The sequence below is a fragment of the Carya illinoinensis genome, chromosome 8 (assembly GCF_018687715.1).
Source record: "Carya illinoinensis cultivar Pawnee chromosome 8, C.illinoinensisPawnee_v1, whole genome shotgun sequence".
In the NCBI taxonomy this organism is placed as follows: domain Eukaryota; kingdom Viridiplantae; phylum Streptophyta; class Magnoliopsida; order Fagales; family Juglandaceae; genus Carya; species Carya illinoinensis.
In genome coordinates this window covers 37,802,913-37,830,666 of record NC_056759.1, presented here as the reverse complement: position 1 = coordinate 37,830,666, position 27,754 = coordinate 37,802,913, and the positions used below count along the sequence as shown (strand labels likewise).

General features: G+C 38.2%; 3 protein-coding genes and 2 non-coding genes across 5 annotated transcripts; 1 reads left to right on the top strand and 4 right to left on the bottom strand.

The window, feature by feature from the left end:
• The first annotated feature begins 978 nt into the window (after positions 1-978).
• On the top strand, positions 979-13,533 carry LOC122318248 (serine/threonine-protein kinase EDR1-like). The gene is made up of 13 exons (XM_043135452.1): positions 979-1,634; positions 3,948-4,370; positions 5,844-5,944; positions 7,048-8,180; positions 8,636-8,676; positions 8,912-8,980; positions 9,842-9,942; positions 10,103-10,181; positions 10,258-10,356; positions 11,891-11,959; positions 12,080-12,129; positions 12,771-12,947; positions 13,048-13,533. The coding sequence occupies exons 1-13, from the start codon at positions 1,203-1,205 to the stop codon at positions 13,181-13,183; spliced, it is 2,910 nt and encodes a 969-aa protein (XP_042991386.1). The 5' UTR covers positions 979-1,202; the 3' UTR covers positions 13,184-13,533.
• Positions 13,534-13,950: 417 nt separating this feature from the next.
• LOC122318249 (uncharacterized N-acetyltransferase p20-like) lies at positions 13,951-15,100 on the bottom strand. Its single transcript, XM_043135453.1, has one exon. The coding sequence runs from the start codon at positions 14,815-14,817 to the stop codon at positions 14,275-14,277; it is 543 nt and encodes a 180-aa protein (XP_042991387.1). The 5' UTR covers positions 14,818-15,100; the 3' UTR covers positions 13,951-14,274.
• Positions 15,101-15,521: 421 nt separating this feature from the next.
• LOC122274925 lies at positions 15,522-15,682 on the bottom strand. The gene has a single exon (XR_006228461.1). It is a non-coding gene; the product is annotated as a U1 spliceosomal RNA (small nuclear RNA).
• Positions 15,683-18,027: 2,345 nt separating this feature from the next.
• On the bottom strand, positions 18,028-18,188 carry LOC122274914. The gene has a single exon (XR_006228450.1). It is a non-coding gene; the product is annotated as a U1 spliceosomal RNA (small nuclear RNA).
• Positions 18,189-26,498: 8,310 nt separating this feature from the next.
• Positions 26,499-27,656, bottom strand: LOC122318513 (uncharacterized N-acetyltransferase p20-like). Its single transcript, XM_043135936.1, has one exon. The coding sequence runs from the start codon at positions 27,397-27,399 to the stop codon at positions 26,857-26,859; it is 543 nt and encodes a 180-aa protein (XP_042991870.1). The 5' UTR covers positions 27,400-27,656; the 3' UTR covers positions 26,499-26,856.
• Between the last annotated feature and the right edge of the window lie 98 nt (positions 27,657-27,754).

Below are 27,754 nucleotides of genomic sequence, written 5' to 3'. Positions count from 1 at the left end.
CATATAAGCTTAGTACATGAATAGTATATAAATTTCATTTGTGGTAAAGTGTCTAAAAGACAAACACTGTTGTAATATAATGACAATATCATATCATCCATACTTCAAAAATACATAAATATGTTCTTATTACTTCTTCATAACTTAGATTTAGTCATGAAGAACTTTCAATATGTCCATAATAAAATTGTAATATCAAAGGCTCTGGATGTTATACAAATTCTTTTTCATGCACGAATATTAAATAAATAGGAGTAATTTATTGGGTAAACAAAAACTAAATTAGTCGCCATTTAGCCATGGGAAATCACAAACCATGTCAAAGTTGGAGAGCCTTGGCCCTTGATGGCGTGGACCGTTACACCACGTAATCCAAGCCGTCTCTTTATTATTATTGGTGAATTACTTTTCATGCTTACCATACCATCCAAGCCATACCCTATGCAGCTCGGGGAAAAATCTTATCCCAACTCAGCGAGGCTGATAACAATACTACGGAAAAACAATTTTATTATTTAGATCAGTTAAAAATTAAATAAGATATTATTAAAATATTATTTTTATTTTAAAATTTTTAAAAATTAAATTATTTATTATGTTTTGTATAAAAGTTTTAAAAAATTATATTAATTAAAAGAGATGAGATCAGATAATTTATAAAACCAAACGAGGCTTCAAAAACTTCATTATTGTAAAATGGAAATGAATCTAAAGAATATAATATTAAAAAATATATTCATTATTTTATTTTTTATCATTTCATGATAAGACATTAGATAATAAGTTTATAAGTAAAATATAATAAATAATTGTTAATAATTTAATATCAGATCATGAGATAATAAGAAAATGATGAAAATTTAAATGATAAGTAATCTTATTTTATAATATTATATATATAAAAATAAATTTACAAAATCTGCGTCGGTTTATTTTGTATGAGGCTAAAATATTTTTCTATATAGAAGTATGCATGAAGATGCCACCGCAACACCGCGTTAAGTTTCCTCTCCGAACAGTTCCTTCTCTCTTGACCACCGAGGACAAACACGGAGTCGGAGAGAAACTACGAGAAACTGATGGAAAATTAAGAGATATAAAAGAGAAAACGAGGGAAATTTGGTGGAACAGTGAGAAAGTGAAGAGAGAGAGGGAGAGAGGGAGCTCGGGCAAGAGCGAGAAAGGGTGGGCGTTAGAAAGATATGAAGCACATTTTCAAGAAGCTTCACCTAGGGAGCAATCATGACCCTAACCGATCCCACGAAATTCCCACCTCAACCTCTTCCTCAGCATCGTGTGCCTCCGACCACCGCGCGGCTTCCGTCAACGCCCAGAGCTCCGGTGCAGCTGCCGTGAGTCCTTCGTCGCAGCCACCTTCGCCGTTGCCGGCTTTAAGTGCCGCGGGTCCGGTGCCATCGGCCACCTCAACTAATCGCCCGGACTATATCTCTTCGGAGGAGGAGTTCCAGGTTCAGCTGGCCCTAGCGATCAGCGCGTCGAACTCGGAGTCCCGCGATGATCCGGAGAAGGATCAGATCCGCGCTGCGACACTGTTGAGTTTGGGAGGTCATCAGATTGAGTTGTCGAGGGATAAGGAAGAGGTCACGGCGGAGTCGCTGTCGAGGCAGTATTGGGTGAGTTTTACACTGTAGTGAAAATCTTGAAGTTCAAATTCGATTAAGTTTTGGTCTTGTAGTGATTTAGTTGTGATTGATGGTTAGTTAGGGGTTTTTCCTTCTTTCTTCGTAGCTAATTATGAGTTTTTATGTATTGGGTATCGGATGGGTGCAAGTCAGGCATTTTATTGTTCTTTTTTGCCTACTGTTTGAAGTTTGCTTAATTACTTTTGAATTAGAGATAAGTCGGCTCTTGGAGGTGTGATTGGAAATTGCATGTTGTGTAATGTACTAAATGAGCTTCATTTAGGGACTTTGGATAATTGCCTACTTGTGTTGGGTTTTGTGTTGCTATATGTTAGCTAATTTACTGCTCAATCTTACATACTATTTGGAATTTTTTTTATTAATTATGTGATCTTACATACTATTTGGAATTTTTTTTTTTTTTTAAATTATGTGAATTAAGGGGTTATTCAATGAGACGCGATTGCGTGTTGCATGTAGGGATTTGTACTGTATGGGCTTAATTTATGATAGTTAACCTGCTGTCTATAAGATTTGAAGGGATGTTGATAAGTGCACAATGTCAAATTTCGTTCATCGGCAGCTAGATTGGGGCAGAATCTGATTCATACATAGAGAACCTACAGAATTATTGAGTACTGTGGATGATGATTCCTATTTGTTTATAGTGATGTGGTGGAGGGAAATGAATGATAGACATTTTGAGGATCCTGAGTGGAAGCCTGAGGAGCTTAAAACTTCTTTTTAATACTTTGTTCCTTTGGTTAGTTGATGGACTCTAATGGGCCGAGTTTCCATTTTTTTGTCCATTTTCCTATTATTATTTAATTTTTTTAATACAATTTTCAATTGCTTCTGAAATAAAAAAAAAATGCTAGCTTGGGTTATGGTGATTTGTATTGAAGTATTTGTGGTCTGAGTTGGTAGCAGTGTTGCTTGGGCAAAGTAGTAGATATAATTTCTGTAGTAAGCAGTTATTTGCAAGTAGTTCTTATGAAATCTCTCAACTTCAAAATAGAATTGTTTACTGATTGCTCCAAGCCACAATGCTGTGGTATTGTTAGTTGGGAAAGAGTTCATTTCCAATGGATATTTATGCTAAGGCTATGTTTGGGTAGTGAGGTGATCTTAAGATGATCTGTGAATAGTAGTGAAAAGTGGTGAAAAAATAATAATAAAATATTGAATAGTAGTAAAAAGTAGTGAAAAGTAGGTGAAAAGTAATGATAAATATTGAATACCACTACCCAAACACAGCCTAAAAGAACTAGAAGTTTTCTTGAATTTGGTTCATGCGAAATGAGGAGCTTCAATTCTACTTTCCTAACTTAACTTTCATGAATCTTCCCCAAGTTTTCATGAATGCTATGAGGTGATAATGTATTCTTCCATTCGGATGATTTTACTTAATTTTGACAATTTTTTGGATGAATTGCTACTGTTGTCTGCTTCTGCAAAGGGATTTGATATTTGGGTAGTGCTAGTTAGATGGAAGTGTATCAATTATGTATTAGTCTCTGCTATGCAAGGAGAATTTGGGCTCTTGGGGATCAAAGTCGAAGAAAGGTTAAAACTTCCATTTGCAACTCTAGCTGGTTATTTAATCTTGTTGTGCATTTTGTGAGTATGATTATCAGATGGTGTTAAATGGGCTTTTGTGATTTATATACGGATATGTTGGCTTTTAATAATTTTCTGGAACATCTAATTAATATGGTATTGATTGGGACAAAGTGGAATAACATTGCACTATGGACATTACTTTAGGTAAAACTATTTTGCATATGAGCAGAATGGTATCCAAGCTCTTTCTCTGACAGCATTCCATTCTAGAAAGTGGTAATTTTGGTAAATCTGGAGAACAATGCCGTAGTGGTAAACATTTGTGTTTATTTTTTTTTTGCTCAGTTTAGTTACTTTGAACTGGACTTTTGTTGGGTTATTTACTTCGTAGTTGACCTTTAAATTTTTCTATTAGTTTTTCAAAAGTTGCATGTGATCAAGAAATAGTGGTGTTTTTTTTATATGTAAGAGATGGAATGTTCATTAAAAAACTCAAAATGCATGCTCCCAAGTATGCAAGAGATGACAAGGTTCTGACCAGCACACAGAGTTATAGAGAGAGGTGGAAGAAGGAAGACTTTCATGGTTTCAAAAACTTAACATCCAACTATAGTGTCCTTAGATCTTTGCTTTATGTTAATGCTTGAACATGTTTTTCTTGCTTGCAAACTCTAGTTTAAATAAAATGTATTCACGCTTCTCTTATTTGGCTGGGCTTATTTTGGTTCTTTGGTTCACAAGGAATACAATGTGCTTGACTATGAGGATAAGGTGGTGGATGGATTTTATGACGTATATGGGCTCTCCACGGATTCAGCAAAGCAAGGAAAGATTCCCTCTCTAGCAGATCTTGAAGCAAACACTGGGAGTTCTGGATTTGAAGTTGTAATTGTTAATCGAACAATCGATCCTGCTCTGGAAGAATTACTGCAAATTGCACAATGCATTATTTTAGACTGCCCTGTCACTGAGGTTGGTGTGTTGGTACAAAGGCTTGCTGAATTAGTCGCCGGACACATGGGTGGGGCTGTGAAGGATGCTAATATTATGCTAGCGCGCTGGATGGAAAGGAGAACAGAGTTGAGGACATCTCTTCACACAAGTGTGTTGCCTATCGGGTTCATAAATGTTGGCCTTTCTCGACATCGTGCTTTACTTTTCAAGGTTAGCCATATGTCTTTAATTATAGACTTTATGCTTTATGGGCAATATCTTTTTTATCTGATTTATTGTTGCAATTCCATTTCTGAAGTTTCAATTCTAGCTTTGTTTATAATTTTATAATATTATATGGGTACTTTTTTCTCTTAGAATGCACATTCTATAGTTTAAAAATTGCCAATTTAAGCAGTACCATCTTCGTTGCTTGTGGCAGGGTAGCTCAGTTACTTGGTGTGCATCCATAGTGTGGTACTACAGTAAAGTAAATAACTGTTTCTTATGAGTTCATCTGTTATAAGATGATTTTCTCATGAAGTATCTGGTCTAACCTGGAAATTTAGTTTTTTTTTTTTTTTCCTCAAAAAGCATGTATTATTTTTGGAGGTGGGTGGGATTGGGTTAGGTCGTCAGTTCAAAAAAATCAAGCACAAAAATAATTGACGTAGAGAACATGCCATTAAGTTTTGTTGATAACTTGCATTCTGTGTGTGTGTGTGTGTGTTGTGTATCTATATGAGAATATTTCTTCCTGGAAACGGTTGGCATGCCAGTTTCTAGTTGAGAACATCCTTGTGAACCCGATTTTGACACAACTTTGAACGCTTAAATAGGTTCTGCCTTTATTTAACCTTAAAATTTTCAAAATAAAAATTCAACTGTAATTAATTTATTGCCAGTTAATCACTACATTCCTCACCCATTGTCACTTATTTTTCTTGATGTCCAAAACATCATTTCCCTGATGAAAGGCAAAAAGTAATTTTTGCTATGCCCACAATGTCAGTGAGCATTGCATAAATTACATTGTGAGACAAGTATGTTCTTTCACATAAAACTATGGTAGAGGCAATAAATGGAATATGCAAAGTGATTAAGTTGGTCTCCATGCATAAAATGTACCTTCCTAAACAATTTTGTGGTTTCAAAGTGCACTACAGTTTGTAAATAGAGTTTAATTAGATTCATTGTTATTTAACTCTGTAAGTTATTCTACGGGCAGACAGGCACTTATAAACATAAATAAACATCATCTTTTCCATTTAGTCTACTCACAAGTATATGTAGCCATATCTGCACGTCTTCATATGGTGGTCAGCACCCTATTTATACATCAAACACGACACTCATGTTGTTCTAGGATGCTATCAAAACTGTTCTGTCTTCTGAAAAATTGGATTTGTCATGCTGTTATGGGATACAGATGTCCAATTTTCCTCACACATGATGTTGCGAGTAGTTAGTTAAATGATGAAAGTATGATAGTGCAGGATATTATCAAGACCCATTTACACCTATATTCTGTATAAAAACTTAAGACTGTAATTTAAGGATTCTTCTTGTTTTTGTTAAGTGTTTTTTTTTTTTTCCTATTGTACCTTTATCACTAATGATCTATATGAAGTTCCTCTAATATTGTGGTTATGGGGTCAATAGAGAGATGTATTATTTTTATTTTTACTTTTTGTGTTGATGCAGGTATTAGCTGACAATATGAGGATGCCTTGTAGACTAGTAAAAGGTCATTACACAGGCGTTGAGGATGATTGTGTCAACATAATAAAGTTGGAAGATGAAAGGTTATGACTCCTGCTTTTTTTTGTTCGCCCATTAGTTTTTTAGTGCTGTTCTTATAACTGAGGCAATCAGCTTATGTTTGTTTGTGCATGTAAGTTTTGCTTTAGTGTTCAAGCATTTATTCCAAGCTTTTTCTACTTCTATAATTTCCTCTTGATTAAAGTGTTAACATTCCCTCAACTTACTTTTCCTCCCAACTTCTACTTTTTCACCAAATGTTATCTTTACATGTAACCATACCCTAGACAATATCTATATTATCTGTCTCGAAAAAGCAAGGCTGGGTCATATAACAATCACTTTGAAAGTAGCATTTATGTGTGGTCCCTCAAGTAACTCGCTAGACCTTGAAAGTGGAAATTCTTTGCAAAGTGAACTCCGATCCAAATGCATTAATATTTAGCTAGTCTTAACTTATCCATCTATATTCATAGCTGGTTGTGGATATTCCTCTTGAAACTGAAGAAGTATATGATCAGTGTGTGTGTGAGGGTCATTACAAATATCACTTCTCTATCCATTAATAATTTGTTGTCTTAAGCATAAAGCCACTTGAGTAACAAATCGTGAACTTTGAAAATTTTGTCTAAAGAGGGATTTGCTTGGGAAGAATATCCAGCAATTGATCTCTTTACTCACTATTTTTTATGGTCACTAGGTTATGTTCCTTTCTTAATCATCAGTGGCAAGTTAGATACTGAATTTCATCGATCTTAACCTCCTCTCTCTGCTCTTTTCTAAACTACTATAAAAGTGAGTTGTTAGAAGTAGTTCCCTCATTTAGAAATAATTATCAAATAACTTCAAAAATTTCAGATTGATCTTATCTACGGCTTTTCTCTGTGTGCTCATCTTCTGCTTCCCTCTCTCTCTGCTTCCGTCTCCCTCTCTCTCCCCCCTCTCTCCTATGAATGTTCCACGCGTTGTTCTCTCATATATGCAATACAGAATCTCTTCATGAGATGCATTCTTTTACTTACAAAAAAAAAAAAAGAATCTCTTCATGATATGCATGTGCAAAATGTTTCTTTTCCTAATTTGTCAGAATAAATCTTAACGTATTTTTTCCTTCTACACAAATCTAATATATATTTTTTGCCTTCAGCGAGTTTTTGGTCGATCTAATGGGAGCTCCTGGATCACTTATACCGGTTGATATTCTAAGCACGAAGGAAACTGAGTTTAAGCCATACAGAAATTCACAAATAAACAAAATCCCATCTGTTCATCCCTCTAATATCAGTGGAGTTGCTTTCTTAAAACCAAAGCCTGCACTTGGTGAAGGCAGCAGTCAAAATGGTGCATTAGAAAGTAGTTCACATTTGGAAAGAAGGTCAAGTTCTGAAAATGCAGAGTTCATGCCTCTATTCCCAGGTACAAGGGGCGATACATCTGCTGGTTCTTCTGGTACATCTAATAGGCCGATTACCAATCAGGCAGATGTTCCTTCCTCATCAGTCAGTAATGGTGTGAGGATGAACCACAATGTAGTTCCATATAACCAAAATAGTCCTGAAGATTTAAAGAACCTTTTTGCTGATCTGAATCCATTCCAGATAAATGGGACCGGCAAAACTTCTGTGCATAACAAACCTGCAGGATATAAAGCTGGTGAGCTTCCAAGGCCAAAAAATATCTCTGTCTCTGGTCGACCTCCTGTACCATGGAAGAATCCATATGCTTGCAATGAAGTCCCTGGGAAAAAGGAGTACGATTATATGGAGGGTCTCTTTCCAAGAATTAATCGTCAATCTAATGACTATAATCTGTCATCGACTGCTTCCTCTGGTTCTACTATATTAGGAAAGATGTATGGTGATGGTTTCAAATCATCTGGTAATTCAAATGAGTCCAGTATAAATGGTGAAGCAGCAGGTTCTGTCGATGTCGCTGGTTCAATGTTGGAAGCTACCACGAGTCAGTTTAACAGGTTGCCTTTGGTTGAGGGCCTGAATGCTGATTTGAAGGAAGAACACTCCAAGAATGAGGAGGAATCTCGCAGTGACAGGGTGGATGTGGTTAAAAAGCATGAAGAGAAAGAAATTGGTTTCCTTGATCGTAGAAAGTGTACGCATGATAGATTTATGGGGACTGATTTAAAATTGAAGGATCCAGAAAGTCCTAGCTCATCTGTTGATTCCTGCACAAGTAGGGTTGATCAAATATTTTATGATGTGGATGTAGGGGAATGTGAAATTCGTTGGGAAGACCTGGATATTGGTGAAAGGATTGGACTAGGTAACATGCATATGGCTTGTTCAATGTCTTATTATATTTGGTGATTTTGGTAGTGCATATAGGTTGATTTTAACTCCTTTTCTGGTTTACAAATAAAATACACACACACACACACACACACACACTCATAAACCAAACCACACCCTCCATCCATTATTTTGTTGTAGGAAATGTCATTTGGTCTAAAGACCATTGGCAATGCAATAATTGTGTATTAACTTTTTGATTAAGTAATAATTGTGTACTAACTATGTAGTAGATTAATAATTTTCTTTAAAACAAATCCCCGTGATGAGTTGAAAGGTGCATCTTCCTACAATAGCTCTATGCTATTATTACACTTTATAAAGTAACTATTGGGTGGAGGGGCTTGTTTATATGAATCCTTGCATAGCAATAGCCTTTTGTTTTGTAGATTGTTGTGTATTTTTTTTATTCATTTTTCGTGTGTACAGGTTCATATGGTGAGGTTTATCGTGCTGATTTGAATGGCACGGTGAGTTCTGCATTTCCTTTCTGTTGTACATGCTGTTGCTAAGCATTGTCACAGTTCCTATTTCTCTGTTGGTTTAAATTGGAAGAATTATATGTTGTTTTCCTTTTGTCTTCTACTCCCGATGTCTTAAAGTGTTATTAGTTCTTTAATGTTTAACCTTTAGCATCGAAGCTTTTTGAAAACTGCAATGGAGAACTGATAATATAATTTTGGTCTGGTATATTTTGAACTACAGGAGGTTGCTGTGAAGAAGTTCTTAGATCAGGACTTCTCAGGTGCTGCTTTGGCTGAGTTCAAAAGTGAAGTAAGCTAAGAACTATTTCTCTAAATACCCATGTGTCACTGCTCTTTTGATTGAAGGAGAAAGAGTATAAAAGAAAGTAAAATCAGAGCCTTGCATTTAGACACTTCATATCTGGACCATACCCTGCCAAATAGGAAGAAGAAATGTTACTGGGCGTATAAATAGTGAATTGCCTGAGATGGTAAAATAATGTTGTGCAGATCACATCCAGAAAAAAGAGAGTATCCAAATCACCAACCAAAAAAATTAAACAAATAAAAACACTGGAAAATAAACATTATTGGTAGTGGTGGTTGTATTAAGTTGTTAATGTCTGGTGTCTGAGGTAGTTGTAACAGCAGTGTCATTTAGGAGCAGGATTTGATAGCACTACCAATTCAGTATTCATTGATCAATTTATGTTCAATTCTTAACATCCCCACCTCACACGAATTGGGTGTATCCTTTTGTATACTTCCTGTGTACTTGGGTTGTGTTCTTGTGCCTTCAATAAAACTTTGCATTATTTATAAAAAGAAAACATCCCCACATCACAAATTCTGCAAGACTACAGAACAAAAATTTTAAAGAGGGGACTTTTTGGTGATAGAATGGAATGGCATACCAAAATTAGGGGGTCAAGTTGCATTTACCCTCATTTTGTTTACTTAATTATTTTTCAGCTCTTTTTTTGGCTTGCAAAAAATGGTATGTGATCATCCCTCTTGACATGCTTACAGAAGTTAAAAGATAGCATCCGTGCTTTGGATTTATGGGTTTTACTTTCTAACCAATCCAAAATCATTTTTTTATCGGAAAAATAACTAACCAATCCAAAACCATTGACCTGCATTTTTTTTTTAATCTCTCCTGTGATATAAGGTACGGATAATGCGTACACTGCGGCATCCAAATGTTGTTCTTTTCATGGGTGCTGTAACTCGTCCTCCAAACCTCTCTATAATTACTGAGTTTCTTCCAAGGTATAAATTCTGTGCCATATAGTGAGTTTATTTTTTGTAAGATAATTCATATAGTGAGTCGCATCAAATTTACTTGTGTCGATCAATTTGTAAATGCTTGTATTGTTTATATGTCCGACCCTCGCGTCATAAATTGTGTTACCTAAATTTTATATTTCAGGGGAAGCTTATATCGCATTATTCATCGTCCTCATTCTCAAATTGATGAGAAGCGCAGAATAAAAATGGCCCTTGATGTGGTAACATCATTTACTGTGTTCTCTTTAAACAGAATTTGAATCCATCCACATTTTTAAAGCTCTTGTCATCTTGCAGGCAAGCGGCATGAATTGCTTGCATACCAGCAGACCTACAATTGTTCACCGGGATTTGAAGTCGCCAAATCTTTTGGTTGATAAGAACTGGAATGTGAAGGTTAGCATATTGATTAGTAGCAATTGAGTTTCTTTATGAGTTTCGCATATCACTCAAATTTTTGAGCTAATTATGACTGGATTTATTGGTTGTTTCCGGCATTTATTTTCCTAATTCATTGCATTGTATGTAGTTGCTACTTTTAAGTCATATACTGTATGTTCATTTCTTTATGTCATACATTTTTTTACTGCCAACTTTGACCCAGCCAAGTTATGTTGCTAATGTTCTGTGATATTTCTTTATGCCATACATTTTTTTTACTGCCAACTTTAACCCAGCCATTGTTGCTAATGTACTGTGATATTAAGTATCATCTAAACACAGGACATATTGTAACGCCCCAATGGAAAGCCCAAACCACATGGCCTATACTCCAAAAAGACTAGTCAGTGATACAATTGGAGCTCCATTGGAACCTTATAAAGAGCAAGAACTTCTCATTCCCAAGTAACGTGGGATCCCATACACCACCTACCCTCAAATCTTATCATATGGGGGTATCACAATCTACCTCTCTTAAATTTCCGACGTCCTCGTCGGGCCTGTCCGTTGTAGGTGGCACAGTTCAAGTCCCACATTTCTGGATGAGATAGGCTCTAATACCATTTGTAACACCCCAATGGAAAGCTCAAACCACATGGCCTATACTCCAAAAAGATTAGTCAATGATACAATTGGAACCTTACAAAGAGCAAGAACTTCTCCTTCCCAAGCAATGTGGGATCCCATACACCACCTACCCTCAATTTTATCATATGGGGGTATCACACATTAACTTCAGACTCCCCATGGCCAACTGACGAAAGGTCTCTGGTATTTGTGGGAACTGAGTGCTAAATGTAAACAGGCTTCATACTATGTTCTTTGTTCACTCAATTGAACTTGCTTGAGCTTGAACTATCTGGAGGTTAGCTATCAATATCTAAATCTAAGCCTGTTGATTTTGGATCAGGGAGCTTGTGGTCGGAGTGAATGGCTCTATTTTGACCTTAGTGAACCATGATCTACTTGCTGGAGATGTAAAAGTGTTCTAATTTTTTTACCTGTACATAGCATGGCATGGGTTTGCATAGCAATGCCGTCAAGAGACACTCTAGTGAATTACTTTCTTTCCTCAGCAGACCTGAAAACAAATCTTGTTTCCTTTAAGTATTCTCATTCCTAGCTAAAAGAAAAAGAAGGCAAAGACGTCCCCATACTAAGGATTTTAGGGCTGCTTAGATGGTGGGAAAAACATTAGAGTTATGAAGTCTCTTCTTCTTTTTTTAATCATTAATTGGAAATGTAAAGTTAGGGTTTTAAGAACATATAATTGGAAATCTTGTTTCAACCAGGCATCGCATCCTGCTCCTAGGCATGCAAAAACTCTGCCTGCCAAAACTGGAAGAATGAAACAATTACTAGATCCCTTTTCCATTTTTCCCCAACTGAGGCATGATCACACTTGCATTATAGTTACAATCTTTATAGTTATTAGTCAAAATTAGGTGGTATTTAAGGTACTTCTGAAGACCACACTACTTACATGCAGGTATGTGATTTTGGGCTGTCTCGTTTGAAGCATCACACCTTCTTGTCGTCCAAATCAACTGCAGGAACGGTGAGATTATTATTACATACGTTTTTTTTTTTTTTTCGGATGACACAATTTTCATTAGCTTAACCTAACACCCTTTCTGGTTTTATATCAAATACTGATATGTCTTTATATGTCTGTTAGCCTGAGTGGATGGCACCTGAAGTTCTCCGGAATGAAAACTCAAATGAGAAGTGAGTTGTTATTGCTATCAGTATAGTTCTATGTGGTATCTTCGGCTTTATTTGGTATATTCGTTTATGTTATTATACCAGTTAGCTAGCTCTTGATCCATTAATCTTTCGTAGAGACCGCATGCTCCGGCTGTCTTATGGTTTACCAGTTTTGTGCATCTAGTTAGCACTTGAGGGGAACTTCAGTGTGAGGTGTGCCTGTTTTGGCTAACTGTTTTAATCTTGGTTGGATGAGGGTTCTGATGCCTTACTGGATTTGTCTTAGTCCTAGCTTTATGGCATAAAAGATACGATGACCAGAACTCCACAGTTATGTAACTCATCAAATACAATACAAGGGCTGGAGGTTGGGAGAGTGTCTGTGGGCAACATAAAAAACATTGTATTTTTCTTTTTTACTTGATCTTGGAAGATGCCTAAAATGCCATATTAAAAATATGCTAGGGTCAAATCTTCTTTTGGTTGTGACAACCCCTGTAAAACCTCTGTCTGTCTGGGCTTTGGTTTAAAGAATGCAGCCTGGAAATGGGAAACTCAACAGCTCCGTCAGATACTGCATTGCAGTAACTCAATTTTACTTCTATTTACAATCTTGCTGAACGTGTTAGATCACCTTATTATATCTTCTGTTGGATATCCAGGTGTGATGTTTATAGCTTTGGAATTATTCTATGGGAGCTTGCTACTCTAAGATTACCTTGGAGTGGGATGAACCCAATGCAAGTGGTGGGTGCAGTAGGTTTTCAGAATCGTCGGCTCGACATTCCCAAGGAAGTGGATCCCGTGGTTGCTAGGATAATTTGGGAATGTTGGCAGACGTAAGTTTAAAGAATTCCAAATGGTTGCATACATTTTCAATTATCACTCCTTTACTAAATTGAGTTTGATTGGTCGTTTTCTTTGCATGTTAATTCCCAGAGATCCAAATTTGCGCCCCTCATTTGCACAGCTCACAGTGGCTCTCAAGGCTCTGCAGCGGCTTGTTATCCCATCACATATGGACCAGCCAGATTCTGCTATATCACAAGAGATCCCAGTGAATTCTACACCTTGAAGTGTCTCGCATTTCTAAGTGTGAATAGGGAGACACTGTTTCTTTGTAGATCTTCCAAAAAAGCAAAAATAGACAGAAAGAACGTCCCCCGGGGCAAAGAAATTAGAAAGAATGAAAACAATACTAGAAAGGATTGTGGGGTAAGGGATAGGGTTTGTGTAAAAATTATATATGTATTGCTGTTGCAGTCTGATTACTGCAGAAGCACCTTTGTACAGTTGGCTCATAGTTTGCATTGTATGTTCATACCGCGAGAGAGAGAGGAAGTTGCATTATGAAGTAAAATTATTGCACTCGATACGATTTGTTTTTTTGTTCACTCAAGTAAAATATATAACTCTTTTGTCAAATTCCTCCAAACTCAATAACACTTCAAGGTGTAAAGTTTTTTATTTTCCCTTTTTATTGAAAGAGTAATTTCCGTCTTCGAACCTTATTTTTAATCATAATGTCAGAAAATAAAGTGAGAGATTGTTTAACATGTGAAGGGTTGGGATAGATGAATGAAATAAAATGATGAGATAACTTTAATAGAATAAAGATAATTGCAATTCATTGTTTGTGTAGCATTTTCACTCTAATCTGGAAGCTATAAAATATGGCTCTCAAACTATCCTCTGTACCCACAAGATCTGCGTAGTGCGTATATGGTTGTTCGCTGATGCAGTGAAATTGAAATGAAGTGATAGTGACATGCACAACTGCACAAGAGAAGAAATCATGTAGTTTTAAATGTAAGGCTTAATACCGATACTCTTTTAAATTAATTGATGTGAAAGGCTTCCATAAAATAAGCAATAAGAACATCATAGTAGATATAGAATTTATTAACCACAAGATAAAACAAGCCAGTCTCAACGGCTGCATATGGTGATCGGCTCAAAAAATGAACAAAGGTGCTAACTTTGCTGCACACAACCTCACCAGTTGGGCCGCTTCTCGAGATATATCAAGAACCATTCCTGTTTTGAGTCTCCCCCAGCATCATGTCAACCTTCCTTAACCCCCGTCTTTACTATCCACCATAGATCTCTTGCATGTACCCTTTTTCTTACCATACCCTTATCTATATATAGAATTTATTATAATTCTTAAGCTGAGCCCTGAGGATCTGTAGGGAGGGAGTCAGTTGATAAAACACTATAGAGAAGTAGATCTACAAGTCTCCCCTTAACAAAGGTATACTTCCTTAGTAGCCCTTCCCTTTGGAACCCAGCTTTATCTAATACCCTCTGGGAGGCTTTATTTTCCACATATACAAAAGCTTGCAACCTTACCAGATCAGGGAAATCTTTGAACACTTGTGAGAGAGCGATCTTCACTACCCTGGTAGTTATCCCTTGGCCCCAATACTTCGTGGCAATTCCATACCCTATATCAGCCTTACACCTGTCATCCCCGGACCACGGGAAAACGGAGATGAAGCCGATCGAACGGTCATCGATACATATGGATCGATGCCAAGGGTGGGGTATGCAAACATCCTTGATGAAAGTCAAAGCCTCTTCCTTAGAGGTAAAAGTCTTCCATGTTAGGTTTCTTGTCACTTGATCATCGCCTGCCCATAACATAAAATCATCCACGTCTGTTAGCTTGAACGGACGGAGAGAAATCCTCGATGAATCAACCTCCATGACACAAAGACAGCAATATATAGTGGTGAAAATGGTGTCACAGACTATGCTAGCAAGAATTTCGTAAAATAATACTGGGTTGGATTTTGCATGGGTATGGAAGAGAGTGATAGAATTTTATGTTGGTTATTACCTATATATAATACCACCAAGTACGTACTAGGCTAAAGGTGCCTAGCTTCTGGACAACTCCAACACTCTTCCATGTCTGCATGCAGAGAATATTTTATTGGATTCTCCAAGACTCCAACAATTTTGTTTCTTTTCTTTTGGAATAATATTCATTGTTTCCTCAGCATTTCAATCGAATAATGATTAATATATGGAACTTTGGTCTGGTCTAAAGACAACAACTGCCAAGAAACTTCAGGTGGAGTTGGGCCCTCTGTGGTGAATATAAGGACTTGTTTGTCTTGTGACTGATAAGTGGAACGATTGGTAGGTGGTAAAAGTTAAAGGAGGCCGCCGGGGGTAAGAAAAGGCTAAAGTCGCTTGACAAATTAAATGATGGAAACCAAAACAGAATGTGTTGGCTTCATATTCCACCGCCTCAAAGTAGTTGTGCCGTATCAATCAATACAATATTTTCTAAATCCTGGACCTAACTTAAATGTTTGGTCCTTGAAAGTGCAGCTTCTCGAACTTGAGTAAGAAACAAGAGAAAGGAGACCGTTCGATGCAGAAACAGTTTGAATATATATCAGGCAGGGGCCGCGCGAACGCAGGCCCCCACTGCCACAAATTATGACGTAGGCTCTCCCACTTGGGGAGACCTTAGGCGGGCACCCCTCCTATGTGCAATGGAGGTCACCAACCTAGGCCATAAGCCTTCGTGATCACTTATTGACCCCGTCCAGGTAAGTATGTTGCTCCATCCTGCGTGCTTTATATTTATACTCAGAACTATCCATATCCACATCGATACCTTCTCAATATGGGACTAGAAATAGACGATTGTCACGATTCTATTCTGTATAGCCAATCCCTTCACAATTGAACAGATGGTAACAGAAGTATGCATACAACGCGAAAAGAGCTAGTTTTGTTACAATCTGACCTTCATTTTCATTTTGTTTTCTTGAGGTTGATTCTTGTTGATTTTTTCTTTGAATATTTCTGTTAGCATGGCATTAGAAGGTTGCTCAAGGTGTATTTCTGATTCTCGAGTTATGAGTAGTGACTGCCGTGACCTTTAACTGACTTGGGCTTAAAAAAAAATGTCAAAAAGATCCAATTTAGTTTCTTTTAAAAAAGATGGTGGCAAAAGAAATAAGTAATAGACACATAACTAATGTACACAAAGTGGGGAGCAAAAGAGGTATTGTTTTGTGGTTTCAAGAGTGGTCTGATCTAATTTCTAACAGAGAAGAAATGTTCAGAGACAAATTGGCACATCATTGCCGTAAAACAGATGAAACCTACTCTACTTTGAAAGAGCATTACAAATAACTCAAGATGACGTCGAAGGCCTATCTACTTTCATGCGTTCTGAACTATAAAGCTTATGCTTTCTTTTCAATTTCATTTTTTTTCCTGGTGGGCGGATTAGGAATTTGGCCGCAACAAGATTGGACATAGCAAGTCCTCATTTGCCAGCCTCCATTCCCCTCGAGTTGTACAATCTTTGGAAGAAAATTCAATTTTACTTGGCTCCTTAAAGGGCTTTACAAAACCTTTCCACCCCCAAGCAATCCACCATATAATATCATAAGGCAATAACCGCAACAATAATCCAAAGCTACCGCCCCCTATAGTGCATATAAGAGCCTTTTTAGTACTTGATCTTTGTCATGAAAACGAAGAAAAACTTTTGTCTGAGCAAAATATAATGCGGTGGGAGCGTCGGCCAGTAACCAAATGACGCAAAGAAGTAGACAATCCTGTTTTCTGACTTGTTAAACCGATGAGAATCGATGAGAGTTGGAACACTTTTTTTGAACACCTTCCCTGAAAGGGGATGGCAAAATCAGACTCACCTACAACATAAAGAGGTAGTAGTCGACAACTATCGAGGGCATATAATAAAATGGCTTGGTTTCCCTCAAGAAAATGATGGCTTTGCTTTGTTGCCGTAAGGAGAAAAACTGAAATACAGGTGTTGGGATAGGAATCTCTCACGAGTCACGAGTTCATACAATAAAGAAAGTCTGGTAAACCCAATAATAAATCATGCTTCAGATTTAGAGTTTAAACTAAAAACGACAGGCAGGGGCCGTGATAAAGCAGGCTCCCACTGGCACAAATTATGACGCAGGCTCTCCCACAGTGTGAAGACCTTAGGCGGGCAACCCTTCCCAAAGTTTGCTTAAAAATTTTTTCCATTTTTTTTTATTGAATTTGAAAGATTAATAGTAAATTATATGAAACCTTCCGTCTTCAAGCCTGATTTTTAACCATAATGTCAGGAAATACAGTGAGAGATTGTTTAACATCATGATGAGATAACCTTAATAGAATAGAATACAAACAACAGAGTATTTCCGACATTATACAGAAAATAGGTGATTGCAATTACTTGTATGTGGTGTAGCATTTTCATTGTCATCTAGAAGCTATAAAATATGGCTCTCAAACTATCCGCCGTCCCCACAAGATCATGACTGCAAGAGTAACCACTTGACTGGCTCTAGCTTTAGTACTGTTTTCAGGTAACTTGGTGATTTTGCATCTGCGTATATTGTTGTTCACTGATGCAGTGAAATTGAAATGAAGTGCTAGTGTGCTACATGCACAAGAGTCGAAATCGTGTTGTTTTACAATAAGGCTAAACACGAATACTTCTATTATACTAACTGATGTGGAAGGCTTTTGAATCGATGAACGTCAATAAACAAGCCTGTAAATAGATTTTTTGTATAATAACCACAAGATATAGAACTTATTAACCACATGATAAAACAAGCCAGTTTCAATGGCTGCACATGGTGATCGGCTCAAAAAATGCATTCAAGTGCTAACTTTGCTGCACGTACACAACCTCGCCAGTTGAGCCGCTTCCTAAGATATATCAAGAAGCATTCCCATTTTGAGTCTCCTCCAGCTTGTCTACGCTAAACCCAATCTTTACTATCCACCATAGATCTCTTGTACCCTTTTTCTTACCATTCCCTTATCTATGAATATATAGAGAGATCAGGGAATTTATTATAGTTCTTTAGCTGAGACCTGAGGGAGAAAGTCAGTTGATAAAACAGTTTGAATATATACCAGGCAGGGGCCGCGCGAACGCAGGCCCCCACTGCCACAAATTATGACGTAGGCTCTCCCACTTGGGGAGACCTTAGGCGGGCACCCCTCCTATGTGCAATGGAGGTCACCAACCTAGGCCATAAGCCTTCGTGATCACTTATTGACCCCGTCCAGGTAAGTATGTTGCTCAATCCTGCGTGCTTTATATTTATACTCAGAACTATCCATATCCACATCGATACCTTCTCAATATGGGACTAGAAATAGACGATTGTCACGATTCTATTCTGTATGGCCAATCCCTTCACAATTGAACAGATGGTAATAGAAGTATGCATACAACGCGCAAAGAGCTAGTATTGTTACAATCTGACCTTCATTTTCATTTTGTTTTCTTGAGGTTGATTCTCGTTGATTTTTTCTTTGAATATTTCTGTTAACATGGCATTAGAAGGTTGCTCAAGGTGTATTTCTGATTCTCGAGTTATGAGTAGTGACTAGCGTGACCTTTTAACTGACTTGGGCTTCAAAAAAAATGTCAAAAAAGATCCAATTTAGTTTCTTTTAAAAAAGATGGTGGCAAAAGAAATAAGTAATAGACACATAACTAATGTACACAACGTGGGAAGTAAGGGTGTCAAATCGAGTTCATGTCGTGTCAAAGTATGTATATTATACTATATAGGTAAACCCTAACCCGACCCGTTAAGCTTATCATGTCAAAATCTCAAACCCTAACACGACCCATTAATATAACGTGTCGTGTCGTGTCAACCCGTTTTGACCCATTAGTGAATATTACTAAATAGGTTAACACGAAACAATATGACCCGTTTCAAAATATTTATGTAAATGGGTTAAATATACCTAAAATTAACATGTTTGACTTGATTAAATTTAATATAATTTTTTATAAATGTTAAAATCACAATATCTATAAAAATTATAAAACTAACTACAAGTCTAAAATTACAATCTAAATAATAAAAATATCGAAATTAAAATTCTAACAATTTTACTTTTGGGTAAAGGGTATAATTGTAATTTCAACTTTCTTAACGTGTCATAACGTGTCATAACGGGTCAAAATGGGTTAACCCATTATCAACCCGTTAAGTAATCGTGTCTTAACGGGTCAACCCGTTTTGACCTGAACCCGTTAAGACTAAACCCTAACCCGCTATTATCGTGTCGTATTCGCATTGGGTTAATGGGTCGTGTAATATATTGCCACCCCTAGTGGGAAGCAAAAGAGGTATTGTTTTGTGGTTTCAAGAGTGGTCTGATCTAATTTCTAAACAGAGAAGAGATGTTCAGAGACAAATTGGCACATCATTGCCATAAAACTGATGAAACCTACTCTACTTTGAAAGAGCATTACAAATAACTCAAGATGACATCGAAGGCCTATTTACTTTCATGTGTTCCTGATATATAAAGCTTATGCTTTCTTTTCAATTTCATTTTTTTTTTCTGGTGGGCAGATTAGGAATTTGGCCGCAACAAGATTGGACATAGCAAGTCCTCATTTGCCAACCTCCATTCCCCTGGAGTTGCACAATCTTCGGAAGAAAATTCAATTTTACTTGGCTCCTTAAAGGGCTTTACAAAACCTTTCCACCCCCAAGCAATCAACCATATAATATCATAAGGCAATAACCGCAACAATAATCCAACGCTGCCGCCCCCTATAGTGCATATAAGAGCCTTTTTAGTACTTGATCTTTGTCATGAAAACGAAGAAAAACGTAACTCTATACTCCCAGCAAAAACTGTTGTAAAGTCCTATATCTTCTTAGGATTCTCCTCTCTTTTTTCTCTCTGAAAAAAGAGGTGGTGTGTGAGTGGTGCGATAGGCACGTGAAGTTTGTTATAACGGTTTTTTGAGTTTTTGGACCGTAGAGAGTAGTGGTGGAGGTGGTTACAGACACAGAGAGAGGGTGAGATAGGCGTGCCTACGGTGGCTAGGGGGTGGCGGAAGGTTAAGGAGTTCTGCATTTTGAGCAGAAACACGGACAGACGAATTCTCAGAGGAAGACAGAATGGAATCCTTAGAGGAGAAATGGAAGAGGTTAAAGCTGAGGGAAGAGGAGCAAGTGGATATCAACCTGGATGACGACTCTACGTCTGAACTGGATTACAAAGAACAGAGGAGTCTGTTGGGGAAAATTTGTTCATCAAGAATGATAAGCAAGGAGGTACTGGAAGCTACGTTGGCAAAGATATGGAGGTTAAGCAAGGCTGTGAAGCTAACTGAGGTATGCTCGAATGTCTTTGTCTTAAGTTTTGAGACGATTGCTGACAAAGAAAGAGTATGGTCTGGTAGACCTTGGTTGTTTGACAACCAGCTTCTAGTGCTTAAGGATTTTGAGGGGTTTACTCCCATTAATCGAGTCAAGTTTGATTCGGAGAGCTTCTGGATGAGAGTTCATGATTTGCCTCTCTCGTGTATGACAAAATCAAAAGCTGAGCAAATAGGAAGTTCGGTTGGGAAGGTGGAGGATGTAGAAGTGCAGGAGGATGGCAGTGGTTGGGGGAATTTCTTGAGAATCCAGGTTCATCTGGATTTAGCTAAGCCAATTGCAAGAGGGAGAACAATCAATGTGAGAGGGAGCAGTTTTTGGGTTCCCTTTACATATGAGAAGTTACCTAAAATTTGCTTCTCTTGTGGGTGTATTGTCCATGGAGAGGAGGGATGTACTGGAGATAGGTTGGCAAAGGAGGGTGAGGAGCAACAATATGGCTCTTGGTTGCGGGCAAAGTTTGCTCAAAAACCAAAGGTCTTCAATGAAGGTAGAGGGAGGAGGGAGGAGTCGAATTGGTGGAGGAAAGTGGAAGAGAAAATGAGTGAGATGGGGAGTCAAAAAAGCAAGGAGATGACTGAGAGGGAACCTGGTTGGGAGAAGGGAGAGGTTGATGTGAGTGATAAGATTGAGAAAGGTGGAAGGACAGAAGAGGAGATAGAAAAAAGTCAAGATAAAGGGGAAAAGAACAATACTGAGAAGGGTACACAGGAGTTTATGGGTGCAGGGACAGAAAATAACAATAAGGGTGAGAATCTGTCTGAGGATACTGAGTGTAATGTATTAGTGATAAGGGAAGGGAAGGAGGTAGAAGGGGTGAGTACTGAAGTGATGAAACAGATACAGAAAAAGGGAGGTTGGAAAAGGAAAGCTAGAGTTAAAGGGAAGAAGGAGGTGGCTGAAACTCTAATAGTTAAAGAGAAAAAAAGAGGCTATGATGAGGATGTGGTAGGAGAGAGTACAGGAAGGCACAAGAAAGGAAGTTGGGGCAGTGAGGGTGAGAAGCTTGAAAATTCCATTGTAGTGGCGGAGGCTGTTTTTCAGCCCCGCCAAGCATTATGAAAATCTTGAGTTGGAACTGTCGAGGGTTGGGGAACCCTCAGACAGTTCAAGATCTCTACAATATGGCAGAGAAAAATAATCCCAGCTTAGTCTTTGTAATGGAGACTAAGTCCATGAGAAAAAGTTTTGACAGTTTAAAAAAGAGGTTACTATGTGAGGGTTGTTTTGTGGTAGAAGCTTTGGGAAAGAGTGGGGGTATGATCTTGCTATGGAAGTCATGCATGAGAGTGGAAATCATTAACTATTCTCAAAGACACATCAATGTGTGGGTAGAAGAGGAAGGGGAGAAGAGCTGGTTATTAACATGTTTTTATGGAGAGCCACAAGCTGCAAAAAGAAGGGAAGTTTGGAATATGTTGAAGTCTTTTAAACCTCCAAACAAGGCTGGGTGGTTTATAGTGGGAGATTTTAATGAAATTCTCACAAATGATGAAAAATGGGGGGGAAGAACAAGGACTGAAGAACTAATGGAGATGTTTAGAGAGGTGCTGCAGGAGGGAAACCTTTATGATCTGGGTTGGAAAGGGCAGAAGTTCACTTGGAGTAACTCTCATGAGGATGAGTCTTTCACTAAGGAAAGATTGGACAGAGCTTTAGCAAATCATGAATGGATCGAGTCCTATAAAGAAACATGGGTAGAGGTTCTGGTGGCCAGAACTTCAGATCATAAGCCTTTGTTGGTACACATCCTGAAACCAGAAGATAGAAGATGGAGGAGGAAAAGAGGCTTTAAATATGAAGCATGTTGGGCTCTAGAAGATGATTGTGAGGGGATTCTCAAAAAGGTGTGGAAAAAAAAAGGTAATGAAGTGTTAAATGCTAGATCTGTGGTAGTTCTACTGCAGGAAAGTGGGGTTGCTTTACAAAAATGGAGCAAAGGGAAAAGGTTGGGGGGAGAAAAGGAGATTGAAGCCAAAACCAAACTACTAGCAAGCTTACAACTAGAGGAGAACAACAGTAATATAGGTGAAATAAGAAGCTTAAAAAAGGTATTGCATGTTTTATTAGAAAAGGAAAATTTGAAGTGGAAACAAAGGGCAAAATGTAATTGGTATAGGCATGGAGATAGGAATACCAAATACTTCCAGGCTTGTGCTAATCAGAGGAGAAGGAAGAATTTCATAAACTCAGTGTATGATGAAGACAATAGAAGGAAGGTGGGGTACAAAGATGTGGAAATAACATTCAGATCATACTTTGAGAAGCTGTTTCAGTCCTCTAAGCCTGGTAGTGAGGAGATTGAGGAGTGCCTGGTGGGGCTGGAAGAGAGAGTAACTCCTTCTATGAATGCTGCATTGATAAAGAGCTTCTCTAGGGAGGAAGTGGAGCAAGCTTTGAAACAAATGGCCCCATTAAAAGCTCCGGGACTAGATGGTTTTGGCCCATGTTTTTATCAGAACCACTGGGGGGTAGTTGCTGAAGAGGTATGTCTAAATGCTCTACACTTTCTAAATGGCAATCCCATGGACCCTGGTCTTAACCATACCCATATAGCCTTGATTCCTAAGTGTAAAGAACCAAAGAAAGCTAGTGATTTTAGACCAATAAGCCTTTGTAATGTTATGTACAAAATAGTTTCCAAGGCTATCTCAAATAGGCTTAAACAGATTCTTTCAAAGATTATTTCCCCAACCCAAAGTGCCTTTTTGCCTAGGAGGTTAATTACTGATAATGTAATGGTAGCTTATGAATTGTTGCATTCCATGAAATCTAGGCAGAAGGGGAGATTAGGAAGTATGGCCATCAAACTAGATATGTCAAAAGCTTATGATCGAGTTGAGTGGTTGTTTTTGGAGTCCATTATGAACAAACTGGGTTTTCATGAAAAATGGGTTAAACTGGTCATGAGCTGTGTCAAATCTGTTTCCTTTTCTGTTCTTATCAATGGTTTTCCGGGTATAAAATTCTGGCCTAAAAGGGGTTTGAGGCAAGGTGATCCTTTGTCACCCTACCTTTTCATCCTTTGTGCTGAAGGGTTAAGCTCTCTTTTAAACTTTTATGAAAATCAGAAGGTTACAAAGGGAGTACAGGTGACTCGAGGAGGTACCAGCATCAACCATCTGCTGTTTGCAGATGACTGCATCCTCTTTGGGAGAGCAAAACTAGAAGAATGGAAGAGGCTACAGGAGGTATTGAAGAAATATGAAAAAGCATCGGGTCAGTTCCTTAATAAGGAGAAGACTTCAGTTTTTTTCAGCAGCAACACAAAGGAAGGGGATAGAAAGAGGATAATGGAGGCTGGGAACTCAGTGGTTTGTGGTACATATGAGAAGTATTTGGGACTCCCTGCAATAGTTGGAAGATCAAGTTTCAATACTTTTAGAGTTCTAAAAGAGAGAGTATGGCAGAAGATAACAAGTTGGAAAAACACTTTTCTTTCCCAAGCTGGGAAAGAAATAATGATTAAGGCAGTGCTACAGGCCATTCCAACTTATACCATGTCAGTGTTCAAGCTACCCAAGAAGCTTTGTCAGGAGATTAATATGCTCTACTCAAAATTTTGGTGGGGTAAGAAACAAGAAGGTAAATGTATTCACTGGAGGACATGGGAGAAGATGGGAGTGCAGAAATGGAAGGGAGGTTTAGGCTTTAGGGACTTGGAATCTTTTAACCTGGCCCTATTAGCTAAACAAGGGTGGAGACTAATAAAGGCTCCTGATTCCTTAGCTGGTGTGATCTTCAAAGAAAAGTACTTCAAGCATTCCAACTACCTGGATGCCAAATTGAGTTTTAAGCCTTCTCTGATATGGAGGAGTTTGTGGGAAGCTAGGGACTTGGTGAAAGAAGGTATAAGGTGGAGGGTGGGGGATGGCAGTAAGATAAAAATATGGGGTGATAAATGGTTGTCTTCCCCTTCATCTTTTGCAATACAATCACCTATGACTGTTTTACAGGAGGATGCAAAAGTTGAAGAGTTAGTTGATAAGGATAAGGGGGAGTGGAATGAAGTTAAAATTCGAACTATCTTCAACCAAGAGGAAGCTCAACAGATTCTAAGCATTCCCCTTAGTAGAGGGTTAGCACAAGACAAGTTGGTATGGGGCCCTTCCAAGAAGGGTGTTTTCTCGGTTAAGAGTGCTTATTACCTACAGTTGGAGAGGTTGAAGAACAAGAAGGGGGAGTGCTCATCAGGGAATGATATGGATGAAAGATGGAGAAAAATCTGGGATCTCATTGTACCTAATGTAACAAAAATGTTCTTGTGGAAGGCTGGAAATAACCTACTACCTACCAAGGAGAACCTTTTTAGAAGAAAGGTGGTAAAAGAGAGGTCCTGTCCAGTTTGTAAAGTAGAAATAGAAACTGTTGAGCATGTCCTCTGGACATGTCCAGCAGCAAATGACATCTGGGCAGAGTTTGATGGTAGAGTCCACAAATGGAGTAGAATAGAAGATGGCTTCATGGTGCTATGGGAGAAAATGATGCAGAGTATGGATCGGAATCAGCTAGAAGAAGTGGCAATGGTGTTCCGAAACTTATGGTTACGCAGAAACAGTTTTGTTTTTGAACAACAGATGTCTTGCCCAACAGCAGTGCTCAGAACAGCCAGGGAAGCCTTGGTAGAATATAAGAAGGCTCAAAGTTTACAGTTGAAGGAAAACCAGATTTCAGTACCTGCTAGGGGTTTACAGAAATGGGATAAACCAGAGAATGGCTTTGTCAAAGTGAACTGGGATGCTTCTTTTAAGGCAAAAGAGAGGAAGATGGGAGTGGGGATCATCATAAGGGATGAAGAGGGAGAACCTTTAGTTGCTGTTTGTGACCAAAGGAATCATGTAGTAGATCCAGCAGTGGCAGAATGTGTGGCTCTGAGGAAGGCTTTGGAGATATGCAGTGAATTAAACATTCACAATGCTATTTTTGAAGGTGATGCTAGGAATGTTATCTTGGCAATACAAAGGGAAGAAGAAGATTTGTCAGTTTTAGGTCCATTGATTGAGGATGCAAAGTCTTTTTTCAGAAATTATAGAGGTTGGCAATTGATATTTGCACATAGAGAGAAAAATACAGTGGCACATTGTTTAGCAAAAACAGCATTAGGCTTGTTAGAAAAAACGGTTTGGATAGAAGATATGCCAGGCTTTGTTGCAAAGGATTTGGAGTTTGACAGATCATGTAACACAGTTTATCATCAATGAAATACTGAGGTATTCTTTTCAAAAAAAAAAAAAAAAAACGAAGAAAAACTTTTGTCTGAGCAAAATATAATGTAGTGGGAGCGTCGGCCAGTAACCAAATGATGCAAAAAATGTAGGCAATCCTATTTTCTGACTTGTTAAACCGATGAGAATCGATGAGAGTTGGAACACTTTTTTTGAACATCTTCCCTGAAAGGGGATGGCAAAATCAGACTCACCTACAGCATAGAGAGGTATTAGTCGACATCTGTCGAGGGCATATAACAAAATGGCTTGGTTTCCCTCGAGAAAATGATGGAAGAAAGTCTGGCAAACCCAATAAATAAATCATGCTTCAGATTCAGGGTTTAAACTAAAAACGATAGGCAGGGGCCGCGCGAAAGCAGGCTCGCACTGGCACAAATTATAACGGAGGCTCTCCCACAGTGGGAACTGGAAGAACCTAAGCGGGCAACCCTTCCCAGAGTTTGCGTAAATTTTTTTTCCCTTTTTTTTTTATTGGAAGAGTAATAGTAAATTATATGAAACCTTCAGTCTTCAAACCTTATTCTTAACCAGGATGTCAGGAAATACAGTGAGAGATTGTTTAACATGATGATGAGATAACTTTAATGGAATAGAATGCAAACAACAGAATTTTTCAGACATCATACAGACAATAGATGATTGCAATTCATTGTATTTGGTGTAGCATTTTCATTGTCATCTAGAAGCTATAAATTATGGCTCTCAAACTATCCGCCGTACCCACAAGATCATGATTGCAAGAGTAACCACTTGACTGGCTCTAGCTTTAGTGCTGTTTTCAGGTAACTTGGTGATTTTGCATCTGCGTATATGGTTGTTCACTGATCCAGTGAAATTGAAATGGAGTGCTAGTGTGCTACATGCACAAGAGTCGAAATCGTGTAGTTTTACAATAAGGCTAAACACGAATACTTCTTTTATACTAACTGATGTGGAAGGCATTTGAATCGATGAACGTCAATAAACAAGCCTGTAAATAGATTTTTGTATAATAATCACAAGATAAAATAAGCAATAAGAACGTCATAGTAGATATAGAACTTATTTAACCACATGATAAAACAATCCAGTCTCAATGGCTGCACATGGTGATCGGCTCAAAAAATGCATTTAAGTGCTAACTTTGCTGCACGTACACAACCTCGCCAGTTGGGCCGCTTCCTAAGATATATCGAGAAGCATTCCCATTTTGAGTCTCCTCCAGCTTGTCTACGCTAAACCCAATCTTTACTATCCACCATAGATCTCTTGTACCCATTTTCTTACCATTCCCTTATCTATGAATGTATATAGAGAGATCAGAGAATTTATTATAGTTCTTAAGCTGAGCCCTGAGGATCTGTAGGGAGGGAGTCAGTTGATAAAACACTATAGAGAACTAGATCTACAAGTCTCCCCTTAATAAAGGTATACTTCCTTAGTAGCCCTTCCCTTTGGAACCCAGTTTTCTCTAGTACCCTCTGGGAGGCTTTATTTTCCTCATCTACAAAAGCTTGCAACCTTACCAGATCAGGGAAATCTTTGAACAATTGTGAGAGGGCGATCTTCACTGCCCTGGTGGTAATCCCTTGGCCCCAATACTTTGTGGAAATTCCATACCCTATGTCAGCCTTACACCTGTCATCCCCGGACCACGGGAAAACGGAGATGAAGCCGATTGAACGGTCATCGATACATATGGATCGACGCCAAGGGTGGGGTATGCAAACATCCTTGATGAAAGTCAAAGCCTCTTCCTTAGAGGTAGTAGTCTTCCATCGTAGGTTTCTTGTCACTTGATCATCACCTGCCCATAACATAAAATCATCCACGTCCGTTAGCTTGACCGGACGGAGAGAAATCCTCGATGAATCCACCTCCATGACATCAAGACAACAATAATGGTGGAAATCTTATCGCAAAACATGCCAGCAATATTTGAGTTTCGTAAATTAATACTGGGTTTGGCTTATTGGCCGGTATGGAAGATAGTGATGGAATTTTATATTGGCTATTGGCTATATAAAATACTACCAACTAGGCTAGAGATGCCTTCTCGACGACTCCAACCCTACCAAGTCTGCATACAGAGAATATTTTACTGGACTCTCCAAGATTTTAGTTTTTTTTTCTTTGAATAATCTTCATTTTTCCTCGGTATTTCAATTGAATAATCGTTAATATATGGATCTTTGGTCTAAAGACAACAATTGCCAAGAAACTTCGCGTGGAGTTGGG

Coding starts and splice junctions, on each gene's coding strand:
- LOC122318248 (XM_043135452.1), top strand. CDS start 1,203: ATGAAGCACATTTTCAAGAAGCTTCACCTAGGGAGCAATCATGACCCT. Junction 4,371..5,843: donor ATCGTGCTTTACTTTTCAAG/GTTAGCCATATG, acceptor GTGTTGATGCAG/GTATTAGCTGACAATATGAG. Junction 10,357..11,890: donor ATAAGAACTGGAATGTGAAG/GTTAGCATATTG, acceptor ACTTACATGCAG/GTATGTGATTTTGGGCTGTC.
- LOC122318249 (XM_043135453.1), bottom strand. CDS start 14,817: ATGGAGGTTGATTCATCGAGGATTTCTCTCCGTCCGTTCAAGCTAACA.
- LOC122318513 (XM_043135936.1), bottom strand. CDS start 27,399: ATGGAGGTGGATTCATCGAGGATTTCTCTCCGTCCGGTCAAGCTAACG.